Source organism: Plasmodium reichenowi, chromosome 12 (assembly GCF_001601855.1).
Source record: "Plasmodium reichenowi strain SY57 chromosome 12, whole genome shotgun sequence".
In the NCBI taxonomy this organism is placed as follows: Eukaryota; Apicomplexa; class Aconoidasida; order Haemosporida; family Plasmodiidae; genus Plasmodium; species Plasmodium reichenowi.
Genome location: NC_033657.1, coordinates 67,190 through 77,189, shown reverse-complemented (window position 1 = coordinate 77,189; position 10,000 = coordinate 67,190). Strand labels below are relative to the sequence as shown.

Genomic DNA, 10,000 nt, shown 5'->3' with positions numbered 1-10,000 from the left:
AGGGATATAAAATAATAATAAAAGAAGCTTTCAAGTTTTACCCTATAAATGTACTCATAAATTATATATATATATATATATATATATATATATATGTGTGTGTGTATGTGTATTACCATTTATATTTTAGTCATATATAAATAAGTAGATTTTATTTATATATATGAAGGACTTGTGTTTGTCGGATTTAAAATACAAATATGTTATAAACTTATTATTTTTGTTTTTGTTTAATTTTTTATTATATTTGTTTTGATAAAGAGGTATTTTTTTATCTTTTAATATATTTTTTTCCTTCTTCTCAATAACACTTAATGTTATTATGGGAAGTTGATCGTATTTCTTGTTATTTTTAGACTTCATTCCAAAACAATCAAAATTGTTGTTCTAAAAGAAGGAGGGAATAAAGCATTATATAATATGAATAAGTATATATAAATATAAATATATATATAAATGTATATATATATATATATATATATATATTGATTTATTTATGTAATTGTATTTGAATGCTACCAAGGTATATATGCCGACAATATCTATATCAGTATATATGTGCATATCATAATGAACATAATTTGAATAATTGATTTGGTTTGAAACAAATTCTATATCTTCATCACTACTATAGTAAATATTTTTTTGTGTATGTACATTTTCCTTTTTATTTATGTCAGAGTCATTATTAGTTTTGCATATAAGAATACAATCTTTAATTTTTTTTTGATATATAAAACTATATTTAATTAATAAAGCTTTAAAAAATAGAGTAGGATAAAATAGATATTGTATATTATAAAATTTGAGTTCCCCTGTAATATTCCAGAAATATAATTGTTCTTTTATATTTTCAAAATAGGTTATAAAATTATTTACATATTTGATTTTTTTATTAAAATACATAGACCATTTTGGTGGTATTTTATTTAATGATAAAAAGATCATAATAATTTTTGTATGAATATCTAATTTTTTCTTATTTTTATTTAATTGTTGTTCTATTTGTATTACATCGAAATACAGATTATTTGTAATTTCTTTAAATATTTTAGTTTCTTTTTTACAACATAATTGTATTGTTGTCATATTATTTTTATGCCATTGTGAATTTATGTTAAGGTTATCTTTAAACAATAATTTAAGTTTTTTGAGTAATTCATAAAATTCATTCATCTTTTTTATATTCTTCATGAAGTCCATATTTAATAAATTGTGTTCATAAATTAGATCATCATCATAATAATAATTATTATTATATATACTATTATTTATATTATTTATATTATTTATATAATTTATTTCATTTATATTATTTGTATAAGTATGTTTAAACATTTTTGCAAATGTTTTAATATCACTATTGTCTTTATTAATATTTACAAAATGTATGTTCTCATTATTTATAATATATTCATTTGTTTCTGTACTATTTATTTTTGTTATGACTGGGTCATTTTCATTTACATTAAGCTCTTTTATTTTAAGAACATCTGTACTATCCGAATTTAGAAAGGAGCTTGAATAATAGTCACTGTCAAGGTTAAAGAAAATATCTTTGTCATTATTCTCTTTCTCGTATATTAAAATTTCATCTTGACATATTTTCTTTAAATTGTTGAGGAGATTTTTATTTTGTTCTTCTTCTTTCTTCTTATCCGCTTCAATCTTCATTCCATATGTTTTGCAACTATTGAAAATGGGGTAACTCTATAAAGAAAAATGATATATATAAAAATATCTTGTAGTTATTATGCCGATAGTATACACGCCCTTAAGGTATTAATATAAATATATATATATATATATATAGATATATTTATTTATATGTATACATGTGTATATATTTCTTTTTGCACACAAATTTATATTTTAATTCTATAAAATTTTGTATGGACCTTAATTAAATTGATATATTCTTTGATAGAACGGTTTAGTAAAAATTTATATTTATATGATCCATCAACAGAAAAAATAAACTCGTTTTTCTCATTAAATGAATATTCATTAAAATATTCGTTGATATAGCTTTTTATAATATTCCTGTCCGTGTGCTTTACTTTACTTGAATATACGTTTAGGATAATATCTCTTGGGTTTGCAAAAGAAGGAAAATAATGATATATATATATATATATGTATGTATGTTTAGTGTGTATTGTGTTATTTTATTCTTCTTTTATTTTATATTATTTTTTTTATTTTATTTTTTTTGTTACTTTACGAATTGCCAGTTTATATTAACCTCCTTCGTTTCATGTTGCTCCGTTATAGATGTTTGATTAAAATATTGCGAATCCATCTGATGTGCATCGGAGAGATGATTTAAAACATTTTTCTGTTGAATTAAATTAAAATAATATATTAAAGAATCAAATGTTGTTTCAAAATCTTTATTATCAAAATAATAAAAATGATCGAATCCAAAGTTATTGTAATTGCATCTAGATATTAATATGGTGTGAAAAAATGATAATGAGAATAGGAAAGAGTTTATAAAATTATTTTTTAATTTTTGTTTGTATATATTGTGTACATAAATGAAAAAGTCTAAGATCAATGTTTTCAAAAATTGTTCTTTATGTGAATAAATTTTAATTGCTTTTTTAATTATGGATAGAGATAAATATTTTTCTGCTGTTAAGATTAATTGAAAATTTGAATGTATTTTTTTGTTATTATATATTTCGTAAAATTTATCTATATTAAAATTAATTAAATGGAAATTTTCTAATAATAATTTTTTTCCGTTTTGTAAAGAAGTTTCAATGGATATTTGAATATCATTATTAAGATTGTTGCCAACACTAAGAATTTTTAAAGAGCTACTATTATTATGAATATTACTACTATTGGTTGTAATAGTAGTAATATTATTATTACTGGTAGTAGTATTGTTTTTATTAGTGGTATGATTTATACCATAACTATAATTATTTTTATTTTTATTAATGTTACATTTTGATAATATATAATCATAAGAATGGTTTGGTTCTGTAATATATAGAAACGTTTTTGCATCTATATAATTTAGGTCGCTTGGGAGAGAAAATGTGAATGTTTCTGTTAAGTCTAGATAATTTTTTAATTGTGAATATATATAAAAAAATAATCTATCCTTGCGCATAATATAAATAAATAATATAATTTCTAATGTATTTAATTGTATTTTTTTAAGGAAGAAAAGATTTTCTTCTGGTTTTGTTTGTTTATACCAATTAAAATATTCAATAGTATTATTTTGTATATCATTTATTAATATTTGAAGTTTGTTATATTCCTTTTGTATAAATATAAGTTGTCTCTTTTTTTTTGTATTTAACCATTCAATATTATTTAACGTATTTGTATTTATATTGTATAAATTGTTGATTTTTAAGAATAAAGAATAATATGTATATTTTTCTATTTTAATAGATTTGACATTATTATTATTATTATTTTGTTGTTGTTGTGTAGAATTTAATTTTTGTTGTTCAAATATTAATGATGTATAAAAGATAAATAAAAAGAATAATGTGTCTTTTTTGTTTATTGAATTTAATATGAATAGAAAACAATTATGAGTAAATTTTTTGATTAGTTGATTAAAATTACATATTATCATTTTCTTATTAATATTTTTAATTAGGTTATTTAATATATTTAATAAATAATTAAAATTAAAATAATAGATAGATTTGAGTTGTGATAATAATAATAATATTTTATATATAGAATGAAATCTATAACCTAGATATTTAATATTTTTAGATGAATCATTTATTTTGACAATTTCTTGTTGATATTCTTTTAATAATTTTTTTATTTCGATTTTTTTAAGAGCATTATTATTTATGGCATTAATAAGATTTTTATTATTATTATTATTATTATTATTATTATTATTTATGTTATTATTATCTATATTGTTTTCGATATTGCTGTTATTATTATCGTTATGGTTGATTGTGTTGATGTTGTTATTTATACTAGCAACATTATTAAACGAACATAATTCTATTATCATTCCATCGTCTAAAAATTTTAATGTTTGTTTAGTTTCATAATAGTTTTTAATTTTTGTGTTAAAATTTAGAACCTTTCTTTCTTCTTCATGTTTAAGTATAATGTTAGTAATTTTATTTATAATTAGATTTTTATCGATTTTAAAATTAATTACATTAACGTAGTCTTCTATATCTTGGAAATATCGGTCGTTCGTATCGCTTACAAGGAATAATTTAAACTCCCTATTGTATTCAAGTTTTTTCTTTCCTAAAATGTAAAGAAAATTAATTAAATAAAAAAGAAAGAATTATATAAATAGAGAAAGAAAAGTGAATTCATAAGGTATATGCTACTATATAGGTAATAAATAAATGAATAAATGGATAAATAAATAAAAAAACAAACAAAAAAACAAACAAAAAAAAACAAGGAAACATGGGTACACATAATTATTTAATATTACATAATGTATTATATATATATATATATATATATTTATATTTATATTTATATTTATATTTATATTTATATTTATATATATGTTTGTATTTTTTTTTTTATTTTTTATTTACCTATATTTATGTAATATTTTCCGTTTGAGAGATATATGTTGCGCTCTATTAATGGTTCTATTATTGAATAGTTTGAATTAAGTTGAATATGCTTATTTTTAATAATTTTTTTTTTTTTAAATAAATGGTTTTGTCGTATATTTTTAAAATGTTCATGCACAGAATGATTATTAGTATTAAATGAATGATTATATTTTTTATCATATATATATAAATTTTGGAAATTGAAATATTGTATGATAAGTATTTTTCCATATATTATACACATGTCTAGATGTTTGGTTATATTATCATCAAAATTATGTATTACTAGATTATTTGTAAAACTTTTTTTTAACCATTGTAGACCAATATTTTGTATATCTACTAGTAGAGGCCATCTGAAATGATTAAATGATATTAGTGCATTTTGAACATAGAATATATGTCTTGGGAAATTATTTGATAGAAATAATGATATGATAGTATCAGATGTATATATTTGTTGTATATTTATATTATCTTTGATTATAATATAATTATTTTTGATAATAGATATCCATAAATTTATTAAATAGGATCTATATTTATAATTAAAAGATGAAGAATAGTTTAGAAAGAATGAATAGAGTAAAATTTCTGAAATGATATATTTATAATTATTAATAATTTTATTTATAATATATATATATTTTTTTTGTATTTTTAGTAGAAAAGGTTTAATTTCTAGATATGGTAAATATGCTTTATTAATAATATGTAATTTTTTATTTAGGTTATCTATTATTTCTGTTTTATTATTTACTTGATTTTTATTATTAACTATAGATGTTTTATTTGATATAATTTGTTCCAACAAGATATTATTTTCTATATCATATTTTTGTTTTTTTATTTTATTTGATGATATAATATTATTTATATTAGACATATCTTTATGATGTTCTTTATATTTTATTATGAAAACAATCCATTCAAAAAGATATGTAAAAATATTATTCATTTCATAGATCCTTTTGGTATTATAAACAACTTCATCTTTGTTCATGTATTCTTTGATTCGTTTTATTTGTTTATCTGTTACATTTTCTTTTTTAAAATTAAAAAATATTTTTGAAAAATTATCTTTTGACAATAAATTTTTAAAATAATTCCAATTATCATTATTGTCATTTAAAAAGGTATTCCGTATAAGTGTATTAATCATAATACATATATTTATATGTATAATATCAGGATAATTATTTTTTAATATATTTTTTATATCATTATTTTCGACATTCTGTATTTTAAAAATTATATTAATACATTCTTCTTCAATTAATTTTTCAGATTCATTTTTTTTTTCCATCATTTCATCTATATCATTTGTAATTTTATTTAATATTTTTTTATTTGAATTTAATGTTTCTTCTAATTGAATATGATTTAAGGAATTTTTCTCAATATCTTCATTTAATAACTTTATACTGTTATTCATTTGTAATATGGATGAAGTAATATTTTCGATTTCTCTTTTTATATGATTATAATTTTGGAAGATATCTTCAATTTTTTTTAGTCCCATTTTAAACATATATAATTGTTTGTTTTTATAATTTAATTTGTTTTTTAATAAAATGTAGAACATAATTAAGGTGTCTATAAAATTACATTTGTTTATTCTTATACAGTTAGTTTTTTTATTTCTATGAATAAAGGTTTTCATATGATAATACACTTGAATGCATGTATTAATAATATTATCCTTTTGTTTTTCGATCATATAAAAAGTTGTGTTTTTATGTTGTTTCTCCTTAATATAATTGTTGCTTTGGTTTAATAATTTGTCATTATTATGTATATGATGGATACTATTACAATTATTATTATTATCATTATTGTTATCATTATTGTTATCATTATTATGATCATTGTTATTATCATTTTTATTATTATCATTTTTATTATTATCATTTTTATTATCATTTTTATTATTATCATTTTTATTATTATCATTTTTATTGTTATCATTTTTATTATTATCCTTACGTTTGTCCATTTTTTTGCACTCTTCGGTACCTTTTATATGTTTGATTTTATTATAATCACCATTTTGTAGGTTCATTGTTTGATTATTCAAAAGTTTGGCTTCATTTATATTTTTTGAATTGCCCATATTTTCTATTATATCTTGGTTATTCGCTATTTCATTTTGTTCATTTATTTTATTTAATGGAGCTTGTTTTTTATCCTGTTCATTATCTACATTATGTAATTTATTTTGTACTTCACAAATTGGTTGTTGAACATTTTTTTGGTTACATTCTAATTCTTGATTTATAATTTGATCATGCTTTTGTAGTGCTTGTTTGTTATTATCTTCATCATGGCTAGATGACATGATTATATTATACTTATCATTTTTATTAGCCTTTTTTATATTGGTTATTTTGTTTGTTTTTTCTTTTTCTTTTTCTTTTGCTTTTGATTTATTATTTTGATTCCCTATTTTTTGTTTAGTATGCTTTACATTTTGTTCATTTGTGTTCATGTTTTCTTTCATTTGAGTTTTCTTTATTTTTTTATTTTGTTCTTGTATGGTATTACTTTCTTTTTTTATATTTTTGATACTTTGTTTGGTATGATTTTTGTTTGGAATTTTATTAAGGTTTACATTTTTTATTGTATTATTTGAATTATCCTTAATGTTTGTATCACGTGATTCATTTTTATCATTATTATTTGTATTTAGAATTTTTTGTTTGTTTTTTCTTTCTTTCTTCTCCTTACTATTAAGTGTATCATGAATTCGCTTATGTTGTATTCCATAGGTATTATGATTTTGAGGAATGGGGACATTTTCTTGTTTTACATTTTTATTTTGAGAAAATATTTTCTGTGTTTGATTTTTTTTTTTTTTTTTTTTGTTTGTAATATTTTTAATTTTGTTTTTGTTTTCATTTTGAGTAATGTTTTGTGTTTCTTCCGATTTTCCTTGACTATTTTTATTTTGTTCATTATCTGTTTTTTTATTTGTAGGATATAAATTATAATGATTGTTTTGTTTTATATGTTCATCATAATTATTAATATTATTATTATTAATATTATTACTGTATACATTATCTTGTGCATTATTATTATTATTATTATTATTTTCTTCATTTTGTACATTTAATTTGAGATCTTTTATTTTTTCTGTTTGGTTATTTTGATTCTTCTCATCTATATTATCTTTATTTTGTTTATTTTCATTGTTGTCTTTTTTTTCGTTGTTTTTTTTTTTTTTTTCATTTGTTTGCTTTTCTTCGTTTTTATTTTTCATATAATCAACCGAATTAATAAATATAGTTTTGTTTTTTTCCTTATTATCTTTTTTTTTTATAGATATTGGTTTTGTCGTGTGTTCACTATCGTCCTCTAATGTGTTGAGTATTACTTTTTTTTTAAAAGTGTTTAATATATTATCTATAAAATGATTGTCGTGTATATTTTTCAAAAAGAGATTGCAGTAATTAATATATTCTTCCTTATCCCAGCTGTCTATATGTATAATATGAATGTCGTTATAAATATTTTTATAAATTTGAAAATTGGACGTGTACAAATCGAATCGTTTTTCATGTATAAGACAGGCATAAGTATTATTTTTCATCTATAAGATGTGAAAATATATAAATATAAATATATATAAATATAAAGATATATACATATATACACATACATATTACATATATATATATATATATATATATATATATATATATATATATGTTATATATAAGTATCTTACTATCGTTTTTATATTTTCCCACTTCAACTCGTTTGATATGAGACCCGTTTTTGTGTACATTTGAAAGAGCTCTTTTTTTTCAAAGAGAAGAGGAGGGAATGTTTTATAAATTAAGGAATAAAAATAATCATAATATTTATTCGTAAAATTAATTAGAATAAAAAGATTTTTTTGAAACCGTAATCTATTGTAGTAATTAATTTTATCTTGTACATTTTCTTGTATGCTTGTTTTATTTACTATTATTGTATTTATATTTAATATATATGCTACAGCACTTAATAAAATGACAGCTCTCTTTTTATTCATACATATGATCATAGACGTTTTATAATTTTTACTTATTTTCTTATAAATTTCTATAATTGTTTCAAAATAAAATTCAACAAATACATTTGTGTTCATATACAAATTATGATAACTGCTAAGGCTTCTTAAAAATTCCTCTTTAAGTGTGTTTCTTTCTACATGTTCATAAGTCTTACGAGATAAAAAAAAAAAATATAAAAATATAAAAATATAAAAATATAAAAATATAAAAATATGAAAATATAAAAATATAAAAATATGAAAATATGAAAATATAAAAATATGAAAATATATATATATATATATATAGAAGAAAGAAAAGAAAGAAAGACACTTTTGTTAACATTATTACCTCTTTGGAGAAATAATTTATATATACTGATGAATTATTCTTTTCTATGTTTGTAAAGTATTTCTCTTCAATATCTAAGAAAATATTATATAATTATTATGTATAACGTGATTATGAATAAAGGTGTGCATTGATTTATATAGTATAAATATGTTTTAATGTATATTAATTATTCTGTTTATATATATATATGTATATATGTGTGAGTTTGGATGTATACACTTTTTGTACCTTTGAGTAATATCATAATTTGCTTTTTATTCTCCTTTCTTAGGATCCTATTTAGAATAATATTTTTAGAAGCTTGGCTATAAGAAAAATAAATAAATAAATAAATAAATAAATAAAATAAAATAATATGATATAAACATAATAATATATATATATTTTTTATATATATGAGGAGAATATATTATATATATTGTTATAATTATTTTATTTTATTTTTTTTTTTTTTTTTTTTTTGTCATGTATATACCACCAGTTTGTTATGACATCCTGCTCATTCATATAGTTAGTTTTACAATACAATAAATCTTCATATAGCAAGAAAATATTTTCTTTCGTAAATATCAAATGGTTTTCTTTTTTCTGTTTAAAATTAATTTCTTCGTGTATCTTCCAGAATACGTCTATGCTGTAGCTAACTAGTTTATTATGTATTGTCTGATGAAAAAGGAAGGGAAGTAAATCAAAAATGTAAGGAGACATATTTAAAGATTCTAAATATGGAATGTATACATATATATATATATATATATATATATATATATATATATATATATGTATATTTATATATTTATATATTTATGTATTTCTTTTCCTATTTCATTTACTTCGTATTTATTGTTGAGTGTATGATTAATCAATGCATTAAAATATGTAAGTAGAGATTTTTTATCTGTATTTAAGAATATGAGGGAATAATAATATGACATGTTTTGATAATAATCATGTTCATTTATGTGATCATAGTGTAACGAAATAATGCTTCTTATATTTTCTATATCAAGAGTTTTATTT

The 10,000-nt window shown here is 18.9% G+C and overlaps 2 protein-coding genes across 2 annotated transcripts in view; one reads left to right on the top strand and one right to left on the bottom strand.

Annotated features, from left to right (window-relative positions):
* PRSY57_1201800 (peptidyl-prolyl cis-trans isomerase) overlaps positions 1–2 on the top strand; it is a gene marked incomplete at both ends in the record, with an annotated part of 1,522 nt that extends 1,520 nt beyond the window's left edge. The window contains one exon of the mRNA XM_012908449.2: positions 1–2. This exon is cut by the window's left edge and continues 97 nt beyond it. Within this exon, the coding sequence (XP_012763903.1) occupies positions 1–2 (2 nt within the window).
* Positions 3–126: 124 nt separating this feature from the next.
* Positions 127–10,000, bottom strand: part of PRSY57_1201700 (dynein heavy chain, putative) — a gene marked incomplete at both ends in the record, with an annotated part of 22,345 nt that continues 12,471 nt past the window's right edge. The window contains 10 exons of the mRNA XM_020115017.1: positions 127–387; positions 520–1,710; positions 1,899–2,091; positions 2,220–4,257; positions 4,563–8,178; positions 8,317–8,796; positions 8,978–9,051; positions 9,209–9,285; positions 9,456–9,643; positions 9,814–10,000. The exon at positions 9,814–10,000 is cut by the window's right edge and continues 65 nt beyond it. Coding sequence (XP_019970170.1) covers positions 127–387; positions 520–1,710; positions 1,899–2,091; positions 2,220–4,257; positions 4,563–8,178; positions 8,317–8,796; positions 8,978–9,051; positions 9,209–9,285; positions 9,456–9,643; positions 9,814–10,000 — 8,305 coding nt within the window. The remainder of the gene's footprint in view (positions 388–519; positions 1,711–1,898; positions 2,092–2,219; positions 4,258–4,562; positions 8,179–8,316; positions 8,797–8,977; positions 9,052–9,208; positions 9,286–9,455; positions 9,644–9,813) is intronic.